Source organism: Leucopleurus acutus (assembly GCF_964270905.1).
Source record: "Leucopleurus acutus genome assembly, chromosome: 20".
NCBI lineage: Eukaryota > Metazoa > Chordata > Mammalia > Artiodactyla > Delphinidae > Leucopleurus > Leucopleurus acutus.
Window position 1 is genome coordinate 18,453,311 of NC_139162.1, and position 20,081 is coordinate 18,473,391.

Genomic DNA, 20,081 nt, shown 5'->3' on the forward strand with positions numbered 1-20,081 from the left:
ACATGGACACCGCTGAGCTTCCAGAGCCAACCCCAGGCCTACCTGGGGCCCAGGCTTGAGGACAGTTTTCAGTCCTCATCCTGCCTGACCCCTCTTGGAGCTGCACCCTCCTGTCCTCTTCCTCTCCCTGTGGTTGCTCCTCCTCCATCTCCTTCTAGGGTTCCTTTTCCTCTGGTAGCTCTGGGGCTCCGTCTAGGGCCTCCTGATCTCATGGAAAGCTGAGCCCTACCCCTTAGCTTCCTGTCCACACCTCAAGCCATGATTCTCTTCTGGGCTATGCAGTCATTTCCCCCCAGACACGTGTTCACAACTACACATCCTCTGGTTCCAGACTGCCTACACACAAAACCCTGCTCCCCACCACGTAGTGACCCAGCAGGAAATGTGCAGCACCCTGAACCCTTCCTCCTCCTGCTCCCCCAGGCCCTGCATCTCATGGTTTTCTTCTCCCCAGCCATAATAGCCTCCCAATCCCTATCCTGCTCTCTCTAACCCATCCCCACAGGGTAAGAGGTGCTCCTAAAATACAGATTGGAATGACTTCGTATCTCCTCTGCCTAAAAACCCTTCCATACTCCTACCTATAGACCTGAGGTGATGATCCTTGAAGAGCGTTCACTGGTGCTGCCCTCCTTGTGCTCTCTGCTTGGAATACTTTCCCTAAGTGTGAATGAGAGTACAGGCATAACATGTCTTATTGCTCTGCGCCTTATTGTGATTTGCAGATGTTGCATCTTTTATAAATAGAAGGTTTGTGGCAATGCTGTTTTGTCAGATGATGGTTAGCATTTTTTTGCACTAAAGTTTTGTTTTCTTTTGTTTATTTTTGGCTGTGTTGGGTCTTCGTTGCTGTGCACGGGCTTTCTCTAGTTGGGGCGAGCGAGGGCTACTTTTCGTTGTGCTGTGCGGGCTTATTGCGGTGGCTTCTTTTGTTGCGGAGCATGGGCTCTAGGCACGCGGGCTTCAGCAGTTGTGGCACATGGGCTCTAGAGCACAGGCTCAGTAGTTGTGGCGCACGGGCTTAGTTGCTCCGCGGCATGTGGGGTCTTCCCGGACCAGGGCTCGAACCTGTGTCTCCTGCATTGGCAGGCAGATTCTTAACCACCGTGCCACCAGGGAAGTCCACTAAAGTATTTTTTAATGAAGGTATGTACATTGTTTTGTTTTGTTTTTTTGCTGTACGTGGGCCTCTCACTGTTGTGGCCTCTCCCGTTGTGAAGCACAGGCTCCGGACGCGCAGGCTCAGCGGCCATGGCTCACGGGCCCAGCCGCTTCGCGGCATGTGGGATCTTCCCAGACCAGGGCACGAACCCGTGTCCCCTGCATCGGCAGGCAGACTCTCAACCACTGCGCCAGGGAAGTCCCCATCCGCATTTTTAAGATGAGCAAACCGAAGCTTAGGGAGGTCAGGAGACTCCCCAAGCTACTTGGCTAGAAGTGGTAGAGCTCAGATTTGAACCCCAGTCTGCTGGTCCTGAAGCCTGCTCTGACTCCATACCCTGTCTCTACAGCTGTGAAACTGAGGGTAGAAGTGGGGTTGAAACAGATCAGGGGTGAGAGGGTGGCGGCAAGGCCATGAGTGGGTATGTGTCAGGGCACTAAGAGGCTGGGCAGGATCTGGGGGTAAGGGTTTACTCCCTTTCACGTTGTCATCTTTTTTACCAAGGCCAGCGATGCGGCTGGACCAATGTATTCCTAGTCATCCTAACCCTCTGGGCCACCCATTTTTCCAGGTCTGGCCAATAACTGGTGTAGTGAGAAGATTCAGAGCACCCTCTAGCGGCCCACGGTGTATTGACACCTAAAACCCCGGCTGGCCAGGCTTCTGTGGAGGCAGGAACTGGAGCTTCCACTACCCCCACTGGCCCACAGCTCTGGGCTCTGCACCACAGACTTCTGGCCTAGTCTCCATCCTTACACACGTTTTCCTGTCTCAGACTCTTTGTTCCTCTGTCCTTATCCATCTCCTTTTGGTACCCAGTCTTTCAGTCCCTATCTCTGCCCATCTTGGTCTCTCTCCCTCCCTCCTCAGTCTCTGTTCCCAAAGAGGGACAGATGGCGGGCAGATGAACTGATGAAACAAAGTAGAAGGGTAGCATCCTGAAAAAAATTCAAAGGATGCTGAGACCTGCAAGCTGAGGGAGGACAGAAGGCTGGGAAGCAGAGTCCAGACAGCGCAACCGTCAGGATTGTCCTTGGCTCCCAGCTGTGGGGTGACATTTGGGGCCTGTTGACCACATAGGAGCGGCAGAGTTGGGTGGTGGGCAGGAGCTTCATTCCAACAGGAATGTTTCAGGTCCTGCTTTTCAGTCCTAGGAGGGGAACTAGATCCCAGGAGAGGGTGAAGGAGGATAAAACCCAAAGAGGTGAACAGGAGCCATGCTTTGGTGCTGAGAGAACCCATCAAGGCCCCAGAAAGGTCAAGTTCCAGCCTCTGATTACCTGCCTCGCTAGCCCCCTCACCCTTCCACTGCCTCCTTCCTCTCATGCTCAGAGCAGAGGCTAGGCCAGGGCACTTTACAGCATCTAGAATACTTTTATTGCCAGAATCGAGGTACAGCCTGCTCAGAGCCCCATGTGGGGCCCACCACTCAGGAACAAAGGGAGAGACAGATGCTGGCTATGAATGCAACAGAGAAAATTCTGCTTCACAGAAACCTTGTAGGAGCGAAGCACAGTCCAGCCTGACTGTGGCTTTGGGGCTCCACCCCAGAGGCTAGACCCAAGTCTGGGCCTTTAGGCACTCCCACTTGGAGACCACCAAGGCAGATCCACATCCTCCATCCCTGCTATCACAGGGAGATCCATGCAGCACCTCTGGAGCAGGAATAAAACCCCTAGGGGGCCCCTAAGGCACCTGGCTCTCTCAGGGGCCCACTCAAGTTTCTGGGCAAGTCCCTGCTGACTAAACACCACTGAGCTGCCTGGTGGGGATGGGTGCTGGGCAGAGTGGGCAAGAGTCCTACCTCCTCTCAGTCCTGTGCCAGCCCACATGAATGCTAGAGAGATCCTGGGCAGGGTGGCAATGTGGTGGAGGGTCAGCAAGAGGGCAGCTCAGGGTGGCTCTGATTGGCCTTGGCTGCTTCCTTGAGTCCTCTTTCCTCATAAGTACCTAAAGGGCATGGCACCAGGCTCTGCTCTCATTCTTGAACCACAGCCCCAGGGCAAAGGGAGGCAGCATCAATACTGTGGGCAACAGCCCAACCAAGGAGATCAGGGCTCCTGGGACACAGCCCTGAGAACTGGGGGTCCATCTGCTGCCCAGCCCTGAGCTAGGCTGTTCTTAGAAGGGAGGTAGGAGTGAATGCCCCAGGGCCTGGGAACCATGGAGAGCGTAACAACCCACCCCTGCCTGCAGGGGGAACCGGGCTGCCCCCAGAAAGCCACAGTCAGGCTATGTGAGCAGCTAGGCCACACAAAGACAGCAGCTCCAGCCACCCGTGGCCAGTAGCAGGCTGACTTGTGGCCAATGTGTGAGAAGGTACACCCTAGGGACCAGGAGCCCAACCTAGGGACCACAGTTCAGTAACATCCCTCACAAGAAAGCTGAGGAGCCAGGCCCTGGTGGGCGAGTGTGAAAAGGCCACAGGGGTAGGAGGAACACAAGGCCCCAGCACTGGGGATTGGGGTCAGGTGCCAGCCAATCCACCTGCGGAGCCAGTCCTGAGGTCACAATTCCACCATCAGCAGCATTCTTTCCAAGGGTCCCTCAAGTAACTTCAGACTATGTCTTCCTTCCTCATTCCCAGAGAGGAAGGATAAAAAACCCAGCATTTCCCCACTTCACAACCCAAGATCCAGGGCCTTAGATGATCAGTCACAAACTGCTCAACTCATGGGCCATGGTTGCCCCACAGGCCAGGAGAAGCAGTGGTGGCCAGGCCATCCCAGAGCCCTGCCCAGCATAGGAATCAGGGCCCGAGGAGCACGCGTTTCAGATAGGCCAGGGTAGTGGCGTTGGCCAGCATCGCGATGTGCTCGGTGCCCGGCAGTGCCTGCAATGACACTTCTTGCTCCTGGTGGCCACGCCAGGCCTGGCACTGCAGGGCGCTCTGCAAGTTCACAGTGCCGTCACCATCACCAAAGCAGATTTTCGGGTCACGGTCCGGGAAGCTTTCATAGTAGAAGGAGTCTGGCGTAGGGACACCAGTGCCGTAGAGGCAGTGCAGTCGCACGCCAGGTGGTACCATGGCTTCAACCAGCCCCTCCGTGTCCTGCCGCATAAGCCAGCCGTCTTCGAAGCCGATGTCCTGGAAGAAGCGGCGATAGTCCTGCAGCGTGTAGTTGGCTGTGGGTGTGTGCACGAAGACCTTTTTGGGTGACCAGGTATAGTTGTAGGGCAGCAGCCAGCTGGTGGAGACAGCAGACCGCTGCTGCTCCCGGATCTTCAGGGGCCCAATGACCGGGATCCGGTTGTTGTCTCCTGCGGATAGAGGACTCCAGTCAGTCTGTGCTCGGGAATGCAAGCCAGCTGGGCAGCATGCTCACCGCCAGGGCCCCTGCCAGCCCCCAGCCCGGGCCTGGCCAGCACTCTGGCATCTCTATGCTGTTAATGAGGTGACAACTCCCCTATTTCCCTGTATTTTTGCTCTATCTAGGAAGCACATGACCAAGATTTGTTTCTTTCCTTTTGCATTTTGTCACCAGGGATTTAGGCAGCTCACAACCACAGGGTGATTCATGGTAAAAACAATACCTTCCCCAGAGTACTTATCACCCGGCCTGTGGGTACTGACCTTGTCACAGGTGAATCAGCAGGTGGGCAGCCCAAAGACACAGTCACAGTCCTCTTAATCTTTTATTACATTGAGCTATGTAAACATTTTTCCCCTTCCTAGGCTCAGACCTACATCCAGCCAGCCCTGGTCTCATCCCACCTACCTGCCTGGCACTGACCTGGGCAGCCAGGCCTGCAGGAGACAGGGCAGGAGGGGAGGCTGCAGACAAAGTGAGAGTCTTTCTTACATAGGAATGCCAACAGCACAAACGCATCCACCAGCCAGTGAGATTGCCAGAGGATGAGCTGGAACTTGGGAACAGGGGCCTCTGCCCTGCTCAGGACCCACAGCCACCCATCACCCCACCACTGACTGCAGGCCTTCAGCTCTGCCTGCTGGGGCCTGGCTCTAGGAGCCCTCAGGAAAGGGAACCCCTAGCTAAGGGTCCACGACTACCACCCGTCCTGTCCCACCCCCACTCCCAGACTGCCAGAGCCTGACAGCAGTCTCCCAGAATCTGAGGCAAAGCTCTAACTAAGGCAGGGGTCCCCAACTCCCGGGCCGCGGACCATTACCAGTCTGCGGCCTGTTAGGAACTGGGCTACACAGCAGGAGGTGAGCAGTGGGCTAGAGAGTGACGATTTACCTACCGCTCCCCATCACTCGCATCACCGCCTGAACCATCACCCCTCCCAAGCCCCCCGCCCCCTCCGTGGAAAAATTGTCTTCCACGAAACCATTCCCTGGTGCCAAAAAGGTTGGGGACCACCGCTCTAAAGGGACTCATGGGGAAGCTCTGAAAGGGCCAGTACCTGAACTCCACCATGGTAACCTGTCTCAAACTCAGAAGGGCCCGCATCTCTCCTTTCAGGTCCAGGCTGGACAGAGTAGGTAGCTGTGATGAGTCCTCACTATAATTGGATTCACTGTCCAGCTAATCCAGGGTGACGACTGGGAGAGGACTGATCACAACGATCAGGTGACCAATAAGCAGGTCAGGCAGTGGCAGTCACTTGAGGAAGAAAGCTCATCAGATGCTTGGTACAGCCCTGGCTCACATCCAGTCCTAGCAGAGGGAGGAAAGCCCTGGGGCTACAGATGGTATGTTCTAACAGTCCTGAAAAGGCAGGTGGATTGGGGAGGAACAGGGAAGGAGGTAGTTTTCCCAACTGCCAAGCAAGCAGGCCCAGACAAATCTGCACCTGCTTCCTCTCTGTGTGGCCCACAGAGGCCCCCCGCTGCCACAGAGGGAGGTGTAACTCACAAACAGGAAACTGTAGCCCAGCCTTCCTTCTCTGGGGTGAAGGTGGGGATGAAGAAGTGAGGATGGGGGTAAGAGAGAGGGAGAAGGCTCCTCCAGAGAACTTTGGATCAAACCAAGTAAGGCCAGCCAGGACCAAGCTGTGTGTGTGTGTGTGTGTGTACACGTGTGCCCTATGACCAACGGTTATGCCACTCCGTGTACATGTTGTAAGAAACCTACACAGATAACAAGAGTCATTAGCCGGAGAGGTGAATTTAGTAGTGTTATATTCTCTTTTAGAAAGAGATGTTTGGAAAAGAATACAACTCTGGATAAGGAAGGGTCCTGACCCAAGAGAAGAGACGTGAGGGTGGCCCAGGAGGCCACTGTAGAGGGAAAGAGAGTGTGCCATCTGATACCAGCACCCCCCATGCTGGGCCAGGCAGGGTCTTACCTGAGGCCAGGACGCGCAGGGTCTTGGCCACGCCCCCCCAGGGCGGACCCAGTGCCACAAAGGCATGGATATACTTGTCCTTCCAGGCCTGTGGCTGCTGCTGCAGAAAGTAGAGCGTGTACATGTTGCCCATACTGTGGGCAGCCAGCACCACGGGGCCCCCATACAGCTGGTGCATCTCCTCGATCATCTCGCGGAGGGCCAGGAAGTAGGGCCCGTTTTCATCTGCAGGCCAGAGCCAGGCGGGGGTCAGGCAGGAAGGGTCCTTGGGCCTGAACCACTGACTGTGTCTCAGGCCAGACCCAGGACTAGGTGGGTGGGGAGCGTGTGAAAATCCAAGTGGGGAGGGTCTGGTTTCCCCTCAATTTCCATGAAGGGAGAAGAAGCTCCTTTTCCCCTCCTCAACCTCATTATCTCTCCCCAGGGCTCAGAGGCCCAGAAATCCTGGGCTGAGGGTGGGGGAAGGACAGGACCTGTGATGGCTGGGCTGGATGCCAGAGACACGGGAGAAGGGAAAGGCCCAGGGCCTTTGGTGGCTGTTACCTCCTCCTCTCCACCCCCCTCCCGCATGATCTCAGGGAGGAAATGAGAGCAACCACTTACTTGGAGCTCGGCGCCAGTCATAGGGGGCCCCCCGGACGTCCTCACCTCGTGTGTAGCCCCAGCCCACAAGGCTCTCCACCATGGTGTGGAAATAGGAACCTATAGACATAAATCCATAGGATTAGAGAGAGTACAGTCGTTGTCAGCTGCCCACACCACGCCTGCCAAGGAGACTGTGACACCTACAGCCGGGAGATCCCCGAAGGAGTGCTATAGGGCTCTGTGCCCACACTGATTAGAGACGGTTCACAGGCTACCCCCACTCAAACCAACAGGGCTCCTCCCACTCTCAGAGTCCATCAGAACCTCCATCCCCATTCCCTGGGGGCCATGAGGAAGGGCTACACACCCACACTGCTTTTGCTGGGGTCCAGGAACTCCAGTGAGAAGGTCTTCCCAAAGCCAGGGACACGCACATCCACACCATCAGGAAACTGGGTGGTGCGGGACGTTCGATTGTAGACCAGCCTGCCAGGAGGGGATATTGAGCCAGTGACCCAGAGGTGACACCTAAGTTGGTGTGTCCCAATACTGTCTTGTGTCCTGAGCCATATTCCCTTCCCATCCTCAGGTCTGGTCAGATGTATAGGGGAGACCAAAAAGTAACAAAGCAAATTTGTAAAGCACAGATCAGAGTAACCACATCCAAATGAGGACCCCACCAAGGCTCACTCCAGAGACTGATTCCAGGACCCCTGTGAGGCAATATTCCCTTCTCCTCAATGTCACCCATACTGTCTAATGCAGGTCTTAGATATGGTTAGAGAGGGATCTGGCTGCCAGGCCTGGCTCCGCCATGAACATCACACTTGACCCCAAAAGGCAGGCAGCCTAACTTCGCAGGCTCCCATTGCTCCATCTCCATGGATCCAGCTCCTGCCACCCACCATAACACAACACAGGGCAAAGGAGATGATGAATGCAACACACAACAGAACCAGACAGAGAAACCCCGAGCACCTGTGGCTGCTGTGTGAGTGGGTGGGCAAGGCCTGGAGACATGATGAGGACAGGGTGGTGGAAGACAGGAGGAAAGCCTTATGCCAGGCCAGCAACCCTGCTCTGGCCTCCCTTGATACTAAGGAGGCAAATGTGCCTGAGAAAACAGGCTAGACCTGCAGTCCCCAGTGGTCCTGAGTCCCACCCACCCTTAAAGATCAGCCACAGAAAGCTGACAAGATACCCAACACTGGCCCAAATAAAAGTCCTGGGGACCCACTCTCTCCAGGGCAATCTGTAGATCATCCCAATGGCCACTCAGCAAAGTTCTAGAAAGCCAAAGTACTCTGTGCTGGATGCAAGTCTAAACAGGTCAGAGCCCAACAAAAGTCGGTAAGCCCCTCTCAGTATCAGCCTGTACCTCCAACTGGCAATACCTGAGACCATGCTTCTGCACAAAAATAGAAATGCGGATCAACATCCCAGAAATAACCCTGATCGCACAAGGAGGAGGAAAGAGTCAACAAAGCAGGGGTCATAAACAACAGGGAAAGGCAGGGTGCCCAGAGAACCAGCTAGAACCAGCTAGTGTGTCTCCAGGGGAAAAAACAATCTTAATTTGAAAGACTCCATTCAGCTCAAATATTTATTGAAAAACAATTGTGTTTCTGGTCCTACAGCTTTAAAGATAAAAGAGACACAGTCCCTGCCTTCAGGGAGCTCAGGGTGGGCGGGAACCTTAGTTCAGAGGCACACAACTATGGGTTCAAATTCTAGTTTGTCACTTATTAGCTAAGTGACCCTAAGCAATTTTGTAACCTCTTTGAGCTTCCAGATTTCCTCATCTGTAAAACAGGTCTAAAAACAGCACTTGTTTCACTGGATTGCTGTAAGACTCAATAAAAGAAAGTATGTAAAATGTATAGTGTTTGCATTCAATAAGCAGTAAGTCTCATTACATGATTATCTTATTATGGAAGAAATATCCTAGGAAACAATGTTTGGCAGGCAGGGAATGCAGGTTAGAGGAGCAGGCATGTGGCCGGGGGAAGGGGAGGTTAAGAGCTCTGGAGATGGACTTCCCTGGTGGCAAAGTGGTTAAGAATCCGCCTGCCAATGCAGGGGACACGGGTTCAAGCCCTGGGCCAGGAAGACCCCACATGCCGTGGAGCAACTAAGACCGTGTGGCACAACTGCTGAGCCTGTGCTCTAGAGCCCGCAAGCCACAACTACTGAGCCCATGTGCCACAACTACTGAAGCCCACGTGCCTAGAGCCTGTGCTCCGCAACAAGAGAAGCCACCGCAATGAGAAGCCCACGCACCGCTCGCCACAACTAGAGAAAGCTCACGCGCAGTAACAAAGACCCAACGCGAGCAACGCAGCCAAAAATTAAATAAATAAATTTGTAAAAAACTAACACAGAAACAAAAAGAGCTCTGGAGATTGGCAGGGAGACTTCACAAAGAAAGCAGGCTTGGGTTTTAAAGAGTGAATAGGAGGGAGTTTATCAGGCAAAGGGTGTAAAGGGTGATTCCAGGCTGAAAGAACAGCAAGTGGAAAGGAATCCCCAAGCAGCTGGAAGGGGCAGGTGTGGCCAAGTCAGAGGCAAGGGAAAGGGTGGGGGCCAGGGCGAGGCTGTGAATAGGGGCTGGAGCATAGAAACCACAAATAGGGCCTGAGGCACTGGAGAGGGTAGGGACCGGAGCAGCAGGAAAGGGAAGAAAGTTCTGTCTGGGAGACTGCCAAGGTGGCGTGGACCAGACAGAGGAAATGGGAAGGGAGAGAGGTCAGTGACGCTGAGCCTGAGATCTCTTGAGGCACAGGTGAGATAGAAATGGGCTCTGGAGGCGTCTCTAGGCCGGGTCAGCGAGCAGCGCCCCACCTGTGCCCCGGCCCCCACCTGATATTGTCAATCCAGCAGTCAATGATGACAGGCAGCAGCAGTTCCAGGTTCAGCCAGAGTGTGAAGTAGCTGTCTGTCCTCTTGGAGCAGAGGTAGTGCACGACTGTCGGCTTGTCCAGCTTTGCCTCCAGCTGGTTGCCCAAATCACCGGGCACTGAAGGGGGACATAGAGCATGAATGAGACCCTGGGCCTGGCAGGCCGGAAACCCAAAGGCCTTCTACCCATGGCTATCCCAGGCTGCAGAGTAGGTGATATCTGTGGGGCTCCTAGGCACAAAAGCCTTTCTGTGTTCCCCATTTCTCTGATTACAGGAAATAGGCTTCATTCAGCCTCCATGACCTTTCCTGAGTTCCAACTGGCAGATTCATGCAGTTGTTAATTAGGGAAGGGAGGGGATGCAAGACAAAGGAGAAACAGTCATAGAGAAACCATAGTGCAGCCTTGGGGCAAGGTCCTGGTTCCCCATCAAGGGATACACACACACAACAATATCTTTGAGCTGTTTTGCAGATACTGAAACCCCCACCGGTATGCTGCAGACCCCAGACACGCTGGAACCAGAAGGTTGATGATGTTGACTCCCACTCACCTCACCACCAACCGATCAGAAGAATTTCCATGAGCTGACCACACCCTCTTGAACCATTACTATCAAGCTTCTCACTACCCTCTCCAAGTTGGGACACACAGTTTTGAGGGCATTAGCCTGCTGTGGCCCCCTTTGCCTGGCAAAGCAATAAAGCTATTCCTCTCTACTTCACCCAAAACTCTGTCTCCGAGATTTAATTCAGTGTCGGGGTACAGACGGTGGTTTCGGCTTCATAGGCAGGGTCTTGTATACTCTGAAAGAAGGATTGGGAAACAGGACAGAGCACTGGGCCACTTAACCAGCCAAAAATAAATCCAAACAAGGCACTCCAGGATAGGCTCTGGAGGGGGGCAATGAACAGAAACAGTTGAGAGAAGCAGGCACCTGCCAGCCTACTGAGGTCCTCAGGGCTTGCTAAAGGCCAGAGCCCAGATGCTAAACCCTTCTAAAGGTTCCAGAGTGCACCTCACCTGGAGGGCCCTAGCATCTTAGCACACTTGTGTTGGAAATGACTCTCTTGAAGCAACATACCATTCCAGCTACAGCCCAATGGGGGTGGGTGTGACCAGGCTCCAAGGATGACTTCACTCTACTTATTCAGTCTATACAGAGGCCTGGGGCCCTTGTGACACTCAAACCCATCCCCCGCTCCCCCCTTGCTTCAGTGCCTAACATTCAAGGCCCTTCACAGTCCATTGACTCCCAGTGACTTTTCAGGCCTCACCTCCTCCCGCATGCCATTCTCTTGACACCTTCCAAACCCCATTTAGGATCCAGTGTTTGGCTCTCTGGGGCATTCGCTGGCCTCCAGCTGTGAACACAGCCCTGCAGAGGACAAGCTCTCCTTGTGCACCATCCCACTGTGTCCTCAGTGCAGCCATGGAAGGGAGGTGTGGCACCTGCATTCACCTCCCTTCATGATGTGGTGCAGAAGTGGGGAGTCCCCAGCATGACAGCCTCTAGATGAGATGCTTGTGGACTAGACAGGGCAGTGAAGAAACCTTGGTCACTGTTTCCACCAGAGAGGAAATAGCTGAAAGAGGAAGTCATCTGATCTGCTTTGCCTGGATACCCTTTGCCTGGCCAGGCTGTGTGGCCTCTAAAAATACCAATGGTCACTTCCTGGGTCCCTCTGTGCCTAGAACTAGATAAGAGCCATCCACATGCCTTTCACCTCAAGTAACACTGGGAAGAATATCCTTATTAAGCCTACTTTACAGATAATGAAACTGAGACTGGGAGAGGTGGAAATAGCTTGCTATAGTCCCTTCCCCCACCCAGGGCCTTCAGTATCCCTTCTCTGGCCTCTGCTTCCTCTACCACCAATTTGAGTCCCACCCACAGAGACTGGTCACCCTTGGATGCTGATCCTCTGATGGCCAAGGTTAGGTCCCTGCTCTGTGTCCAGGAACAGCTTGTCTGCTGTCCACCATGGGGTTTCCCAGGATTAATGCCAATAGCCTCATTCTCTGAGAAGCTGGGCAGGTTACGATTCCAGTTGCTCAGTGCCTCTAGGTACAACCCGAGGCTCCTCTGCTGTGATCTAGGATAACTAAGAACTGAATGAATTAATGAGTGCATTTAGCACCAATACAGGTGAAAAGGCCTAGGACCAGTCTGGTCAGAGACCACACACTTCCCAATCCCACACCCTTCATACTCAGTACTCCTTAGGTCCACACAAGGCTCCCTGCAGGCTCCCAAGACAAAGTCCAGATGACCCAACCAGTCACGAGCCCTGCACCATCTACTCCTTCCCCCACTCCATTCCAGAGAGCCTGGACTGCTTAGCTCCCTCCCTCTGATACGTAGTTCCCTCTGCCTGGAACTCTCTCCTGGACTCAGCTCCAGCTGCGTACTCCAGGAAACCTTTCCTGACTGGGTCAGTGGATTCTCTGTGCCTGCCCAGCACAGACCTCACCTCTGGGAATCATCCTGCAAGCTTAGGGAAGGCAAGGCCAAATCTGCCCAAACTCCATGGTGAACCTGGGTCCAGCATTCCCTGGGAGCATTTCCTGGCCCAGAGCTCCTGGTGGAGGACCCCTGGGATCACACTGCCTGCTAACCCTACCCTTCTGTGATCTGCATCATCCCCATTAAAATACTCCCAGCAGAAAGAGCATGGGGGTCATGCTGCAGCAGACTCAGTATGTAATGTATACCTCGGCATGCCTCTGCTTTTAGGAGCCCTGGATGGCCACCAACACACTAGCTCTTCGTGGGAGTGATGGCCTGAATGAGGCACCCAAAGACCCCAAGACAGAGAGGTCTCATCCCTGCCACACCCACCACAAGGAAATACTACTGGCTCCTGGACAGTTGCCTGGGCCAGCAGCAAGGAGGAGGTAGGCAGGGGAGGTTGCCTAGCCCCAACATAGCGTACGGAGTCCAAGTAGGTCTGGCAGGAGTAAGGGTACAGTATGACATCTGTTCATAGCCATTGTCTCAACCCCTCCCTCTGTCTATAGCCATCCTCAGATTCCCTTGGGCCTCCTCCCTCAGGCCCAATGCCACATATTTGATAAGTTAGGGGAGAGCCCTGGTGGCAGGTTAGGAGAGCAATCCTTCCCCAAAGAGCTCCCTTTCAGTAATGCCCTCTGAAACGTGTCGGGCTGGAAGGGTGGAGGGAGACAGCGTCCAAGCCAAGCCCAAGTCAACGCTGAGGCCCCTGAGGGCCAACTCCGAAGCCACCCTACCTCCCACCGGCCCTCAGGAGTGGGGCCAAAGAGCCTCGGTCTTTCCAGCTAAAAAATGGGGATGAGGCGAGGCTTGGGAATGAGATGAGCAGGCGTACCGATGCGCAAACGGGTGGTAACCCTCCCACTTACCCCCATATTCTATAGGGTAAGGTGACAAGAGTTTGACCACAACCGCGCCCAGCATAGCAGGAAGTGGACGGGCCGACCCAGATGACAAGACAATCATACGCTCCCTCACCCCGTGCTTAGAGCAGATGCAGACAGCCCCGCCCGCACCCCATCCAGCCGGACGCACGAGCGAACGGACCCACGACTGGACGCGCGCCTCACCCAGCACCACCGGTGGCGGACGTCCAGCCGGGAGTGCCAGATCTGTGAGCATAAGGAGTAACAGGAGGCCGCTCGGGAGCAGGGCGGCGCGGTAAGGGCAGAGGCGGAGGCCCATGGCAGTAACTGCAGCTCCAGGTCCGAGGCGCGGATTCAGCTCTGGGGTCTCGCGCCTAGGCCCTGGCAGCGGCGACGCGCTTAACCCCGCCGCTCGCAGCCTTCACAGAGGCCGGACCAATCAGGACCCGCCTCCTGCAAACGGCCTGCCAATAGGAACTCTCCTTCCCAGTCGGAGTTCGCCGCCCAGCCCCTACTCATCCCTGGCCAACTCCCTTAACCGCGCTGCACGCCGAGCGCATCGATGTACCGAGGCTCAGCCTGGCTTTCGCGCACGCTCTCAGCTGATCAGACCCAGCTCGCGTCTGCTGGGTACCCAGCCCAGCCCTCGGTACCCTGAGTCCACGCAGCGCAGCCCTCACATCCCCGATTCCTGGCGCCTCCTTGACGAGGGATCTAGAATGCGCCGGGCTGAATGGGAATTCAGGGTCCAATGCTCGCCGCTACTGAACTACCCGGGTCAAAGCAAGAGGAAGAAGGGGAGAGGTGAGTCCCAGGCTGTTCTTGAGCCTGAGGAGACTGACCAGGACCTTTGGGCAACTCCCAAGTCGGTTCTTTGTACCCTGCCCCGAGGGCATCTGGGTTCAAGCTACACTGGCCCAGGGGCCACCTGCTGTCTGCCCGGGAAGGGGCCAGGTCAGCGTGTTTCGCTTCCCAGTGAGAGTTCAGTCCGCCTGTTTCAGGGGCTGGAGTGTAGTATCACCCACCGCCGCGCGCGCGCGCGCACACACACACACACACCCGCCGACTAAACAGTTTGCTCGCGCACACACACACACACACCCGCCGACTAAACAGTTTGCTCGCGCGCGCGCACACACACACACACACACACACACACACACCCGCCGACTAAACAGTTTGCTCGCCGGGTTAAGAGAGGGCTTGAGCCTCAATCCTGCGCCAGCCCATCGGTTAGTTCCCCTGAAGACCGGAAGGGGTGTTGGGACCTCATGTCACCCTACCACTCCCACCCCACGCAAACCGGGGATCCAGAGAGGACACAGACTCTCTGTGCATGGAATCGGGGCGGATAGAGTGGGCAAAGATTTGACAACCAGTAATATTCTGGTACCATGTGTCACTCTGGAATAGGGTGACCAGCATGTTTGGAGACTGGAGGTCTTGATCCTTCACACACCCCCTCCTGAGAGCCAGTCAATACCCTGGTCATCCCTGGCTGGTCCCAAGACCTCTATCCTGCCCCTTCCTTCCTCCCGCCCTCCTTCTCTTCCTTCCTCCCTCCTTCCCTCTCTCTCTTCCTTCCTTTCTTCCTCTTGGTCAACGGCTGACCCTTTCCAGCCTCTCTGCAGTGACCCTCAATGAATCTACTCACCATCTTGGCCTGCCCCTCCTATATTCTTTTAGTGAAACACATTCGTGGTTGGAATACCCTCCTCTCTTAAGGTCCAACTATCTCCCACCTCAGACCCTGGCCCAGTGACCCCCTTTCAAAACCCCTGCCTCCCTCACCTCCATCCCAGGCCCCAGCAGAGGGGCTGCTGAGGACCAATCTGGTGCAGGCCCAGTATGAGAGACAATAGAGACCCTTCTGCCAGGGCTAGGACAGGCAGGAGTCCAGAGCCACGGGTTAAGTGGGGGTAGGGTACGGATCGGGACAGCCTGGGCTGCCTTGGACTCTGGCCACAGTCTGAATGTCTTGTCAGCCTTGCAGCCTCAGATGCCCATGGGCTTCTCAAAGGGTGGCCCTGTTCTTGGGAGCAGTTCCCTGTTGCCCCACTCCCATAGGCCCTGAAGATGATAGGACCATGGCCATTGGGGCAGGGGGTGCCAAGGTCTGGTCAGTAATAACCAGTGCTGGCACTATGGAGAGGGGTCAGAGGGTGAGGTTCCCTCATTTTCACCATGACCCCATCATTCACATGATCCCCTGGGCTGCAGACCCCGGGTCATCCTGGACTAAAGATACCTCCTTGAGTCTCAGACACACAACTAGGTGGTCACCAAGTTTTGCCAGCTCTACCATCCCAAAGCCACATTACCCTCATCTCCATACTAGCCTCCTTACTGATGTCCTAACTTATGCCCTTATTCCTGTGGCATTAAACATTAAATCAGGCCCCATCACTGTCCACCTAACCCCATTTATGACCCTCTCATTGCATGCATCATATGCATCTCACTCACAGTGAGTGAGGACCCTGGCGGGTATTCTGGTTTCCCCCAACTTCTACTCTCCCTCTTCCCCAACTCTCTCATCTCCAGCCTCAATGGCTTCCTTGCTGCCTAGAACAGGATATCCTCATTCTCCCTCAGGACTTCTGCACTTGTTGCACTGGGACCACTTTGCAGACCCCACTTTTGGGGACCCAACTGATTTAGGTCTCAGCCCAGACATGATCACTGGCTTTGAAGCAGCTCCTGCCTAGCTCCCATTAGAATATAATTGCTGGAAGAGCAAGCCCCTCATTTGTCCTCCTCGGTTACCACCTGCATAATCCCTGGCACACAGCAGGTGCTCAATATATGTTGAATCAATGAGTGATGAACCCCCTTCTCTATAACCCTCTCCCTTTCCAAGATAGGGTCCTGGTGCCTGTCAGACCTAGAGAAGAAGATAAGGGACTGAGAGGTCCACAGGTTGGATGTGAATTCTGGGAAAGAGGGAGAGTGTTCCTGTAGAGCAGAACATTCTGAGCAAAGGCTAGAGGTGGGACTGAGGAGCCAGGCCAGTTGTGGTATCTTCCTCAGGTGAGAATCCAGCCAGCAGCCTCTGCCCTCCTCTGTAACTGGGCCCTCTGCAACCACCCCTCCCTCGCCCCAGCTCCAAGCTTCCCTACCTGAACCAGGTGGGTGGCTGGGCTTGGGGCAACCCAATCAACACCAGGGCTTCTAAGCTGGTGTGGTAGCCACAGCTAAGTCTATTTGGAGGCAAATGATTCTCCCTAAAGCTCACAGCTCAGCAGCCTCCTATTCCTCTGCTGCCAGAGCCTCCCTAGAGTCATGAGAGGCCAACACTGACCCAATAATGACAGAACCCTGGGGCAAGGGCCCCAGAACAGGGCCTCTAACCTGGTTTAGGCATCAAGGAAGGCTGCCTGGAAGAAGAATTATTAGAGATGGGTCTTGATGGATAAGTAGGAGTGTGCCAGGAAAACAAAGGGATGATGAGGTAGGTGGGTGCTCCAGGCAGGGAGCTTAGCGTGTGCAGCAGTCTGTAGACCAGAAGAATCACAGCAGTGTAGAGCACAGTGGTGGGTGAAAGTGGAACAGAGCAGTTTGAGGGCCCTGAAGACCAAGCTTAAAATCCTGGCCTATGTCCAGAGAGCCAGGAGCCTCGAAGACTCTCAAGCGGGAGCTAAGTGGCCTGGGGGGCGGTGTCAAGGGCTTCCCCTTTCACCTGGGGCGTCCTCCGGTCGAGCCTTCCAGTGCCAGCTCCTCCTCCCTGCCCCGCAACACCTGGCTCCGTCTACAGAGTCAGTGCGCCCTCTGGTGGGTACTCAGAGGCTATTCGGCGGCAAAGGCGTGGAGATGCGAACCCCAGGGGAACCTAGTGCGCTTGCTACTCTGGAGGCCTGGGAAGTAAGGAAGGGTCGCAGCTGGCCCAGCTGGGGGCCGCTGACCGCGAGGGTGGGGATGGGCCTGGGCCGGCGAGTGTGGATCGCCGCGAGTGTGGATCGCCAAGCAAGCACCCAGTGTCGAATCCTCTTCGATAGCGGAATATTTCCCAGGAGGGAACAAGGAGGGGGTTTTACACCATTCCTACACGCCCTGGAAGTCCACGAGAAGAGCCACACTCCCCTGGTGAGGAACTCCACCCTGTATCTGCCCAGACTTTCACGTACCTGCGGCTGGAGCGCCGGCTGCCTTAGTGGCAGGCTTCCAAGGGCTGAAGTGAGGATGGGATTCCGCTAGCTTGCGGGCAGGCTCGATGGACCAAGTTCCTTTTTCCCAGGTACCCAGAGTACGGTTTGCCGTTGGAGCCTCGCTGATTCCTCCCGCGTACCGTATCTCCGATTCATTCATTCGTGATTCGTGAACACTAGCTAGTAGCGGTGTGGGGCTGGGGGACATTTATCAGTGAAATACAGAAATCTCAAACTACAGTGGGGACCCCTGCTAAGGAGGGATGTGCCTTGAGAGGAAAATTTGGAGGGAGGGCAGAGGTTAACTAGGGCAAGGGTGTGTTGGGAGGGGAGGAAAGGGCACAGATGAGACTCTAGTGAAAGGCCCTGTGGCCCCAGGGAAGGTTACTTTTCATGGATACGGGAAGAGAGCTTAGTCAACCATTCATTCATTCTTGAGCTACTACTATGTGCCTGGCAGGCCCAGTGATAGGCTCTGGGGTTGAGCCTTTCCTCCAGGATCTGATATTCTCGCGGGTGGGTGGATGGTGGGGTAGGGAGACAATAAACGATTTATCTTGTTAGTAGCTGGTTTAGTGCTGGCAGAAAGGAGACGAGAGCCGGCTGGGGGACAGGAGTGCGGGTTGTTTAGCATTAATGGTGTGATCTGGGAGGACCCATCTGAAGATGAGTAAGGGAGCTCAGCAAAGCAGGGGGCCTAAGGTTGTTTTAACGAATTTAGTTTTTCAAGAGTCCAAACATCGGGAATTGTCATATAGTTGGAGGCGGTTGGACAGGTGCACGGGAGTTTTGGGGGAGCCGCCCCACGCTTGGGGTTACTACCCCGCAGGGACCTGTACACGCATGAATGCCTCTCCAATGGGAATGCGCTCAGGACGGCACCTCGAGGGGGAGGCTTCCCCGGGAACCCGGCTTTGAGACCCGCGCTGAAGGAAGAATATGGAAGGGCCCAGCGCGAAGGTCTGAAGGTTGAATGGATGGGGGGACCAGGAAGGGTGAGATTTAGATCAGGTAGCGCCGGGATGGCCCGGGGCTCTGTCGTCTTGGAGCAGAGCCCAGTCTGGAGCCTGACAAGGGGCAATGCACGCCAGGGAAGTTTTAGGAGAGGCTGGGGTGCTGTTGGGGTGAAGTGCAATTAGCTGCAAGGGCGTGGCCGGGAGGAAGGCCCGATTTAGCCTGGCGCACGCGAGCTCCTGGCTAGGTGGGGGAGGGGCCTTAACTCGCAGTTGCGCCCCGCCCACCGAACAAATATTTGACATTCCAAGCTTATCTAGAGGAGGGTGGTACCCGAAGAGCGCATTTCCACCTCCCCCCCGGGCCTGATTGGCTTAGCGCCTCCGGGGGTGGGGTCAAGCGGGTTGGCAGTAGGGTGGCGGTCTTACCAAAGACAGAGGAGCGTGGTTATTCGCCTACACCGCAAGGGGAAGGCCTGGTCGCTCGAAACCGCTGGAAACCCAGTCTACTTACCTCTCCCTTCCAGCCGCCGTGTCCCGGGCGCCCTCAGTCTGTTTATCCGCCAAATGGGGACGCGGTGCAGTTTGAATTAGTGGGCAAGGCCTCGGAGGCGCCTCCTCTACGCCGGGTTCTTTCGCTCTCAGTTGTCTGAAGGTCCGAACGTAGCGCCCAGCTTGTCCGAAAGCGTGAGGTGCGGCTCCCGCCCCAGTTCCGTCTCGGGCTTGGCAACCCTCAGTGTCTGCTCCTGCCGGGCTGGAGCCCCTTCTTCCCGCCGGATTCTTCTTCAGTTTCTCAGTCACATAAACGGGAGAATTCGGGAAAATCCGGGGCGGCCTGGAAACTCGCCGTAAAGGAGCTTCACCAAGCCCGACAGGGCGAAAGTGTGCTGGGAGCCCTCCACGAAGGGCTGTCCGAAGAAGAGATGGAGAATTTGCGGCTCCCTTAGGCACATTGCACTTTTGCCTCTAGCCCCCACCGGCCAGCACGCTCACATCTCCAGGCAACAGGCCTGTTGTCAAGGGGGAAGGGCGAAAAGAGGCGGCAGGCCTCACGTGCGGTAGGGGTGAGGCTTCTTGCCGGGACCATCCGGCTCAGCGCCGGGGAGCCGCTCTCGGGAGCTGGGGCCGGGGATGGGGGAGACGCGCTTCTTCCTTCCCCAGCACCGAGGCCTGCGCACCTCCGACCGCTCTTTGGCACCGCGGGCACTTCCTGGAGCCAGGCTAAGGCCCAGCCTTCGCACTTGTGTGCACAAACCCTTTCCACTGACCTCTGGTGAATACTCAAATGGGTTTAATGATCTCTTGTGCTTCCTGCCACCCTCCCCCCACACCAGTCGACCTCTGGCGACCCCCCTACAAGCCTTTGGGTGATACCTGATAACTCTTACCGGCCCCTTTGACCTTGGGTGACTTCTTTTACCCCTCCAGACCCACCGTCGTGACCCCCACAGCCTCCAGGCTGCCTCCTGGTGATTTTCACAAGTCCAAAGGACCCTTACGGACTAAAAAAGGCCCCTGGTTTTACTCTTTCCTTGGCGGAGGCCCGGTGGGGGAGCGGAGAGGGAAGGGGGTCGCCGCAGAAGTCAGGCAGGGCTCGCTGGGGGAGCGCGAGCCCAGGCCAGCCTTGTGAGTGTGCGCGTGTAGGGGTAGAGTCTAGCGGCCCTCCCCCATGGTTCCCGGGGGCCGCCCTCGGTCACGTGGCCGGC

General features: G+C 55.7%; 1 protein-coding gene across 3 annotated transcripts; it reads right to left on the reverse strand.

The window, feature by feature from the left end:
- Window positions 1–2,548: 2,548 nt before the first annotated feature.
- Window positions 2,549–19,986, reverse strand: PLA2G15 (phospholipase A2 group XV). Of its 3 annotated transcripts, XM_082862592.1 has the most exons (7): window positions 18,890–19,986; window positions 17,402–17,619; window positions 9,860–10,016; window positions 7,368–7,486; window positions 7,019–7,117; window positions 6,416–6,640; window positions 2,549–4,423 (listed from the first exon to the last, which is right to left on the reverse strand). In XM_082862592.1, exons 2-7 carry the CDS (start codon window positions 17,580–17,582, stop codon window positions 3,912–3,914), a joined length of 1,293 nt encoding a protein of 430 aa, XP_082718718.1. In that variant the 5' UTR covers window positions 17,583–17,619; window positions 18,890–19,986; the 3' UTR covers window positions 2,549–3,911. The 3 variants fall into 3 exon arrangements, with proteins under 3 accessions (XP_082718718.1, XP_082718719.1, XP_082718720.1); XM_082862593.1 differs by lacking the exons at window positions 17,402–17,619; window positions 18,890–19,986 and adding an exon at window positions 13,482–13,749; XM_082862594.1 differs by lacking the exons at window positions 17,402–17,619; window positions 18,890–19,986 and adding an exon at window positions 13,482–13,749 and having other exon boundaries at window positions 4,075–4,423; window positions 6,416–6,515.
- Window positions 19,987–20,081: the final 95 nt, after the last annotated feature.

Excerpts from the sequence above, each read along its gene's own strand:
- PLA2G15 (XM_082862592.1), bottom strand. The coding sequence starts at position 17,582 with ATGAATGAATCGGAGATACGGTACGCGGGAGGAATCAGCGAGGCTCCA. Across the intron at positions 6,641-7,018 it reads TGACTGGCGCCGAGCTCCAA|ATGAAAACGGGCCCTACTTC; the intron begins GTAAGTGGTTGC and ends TCTGGCCTGCAG. Across the intron at positions 4,424-6,415 it reads CCTGCGCGTCCTGGCCTCAG|GAGACAACAACCGGATCCCG; the intron begins GTAAGACCCTGC and ends CTCTATCCGCAG.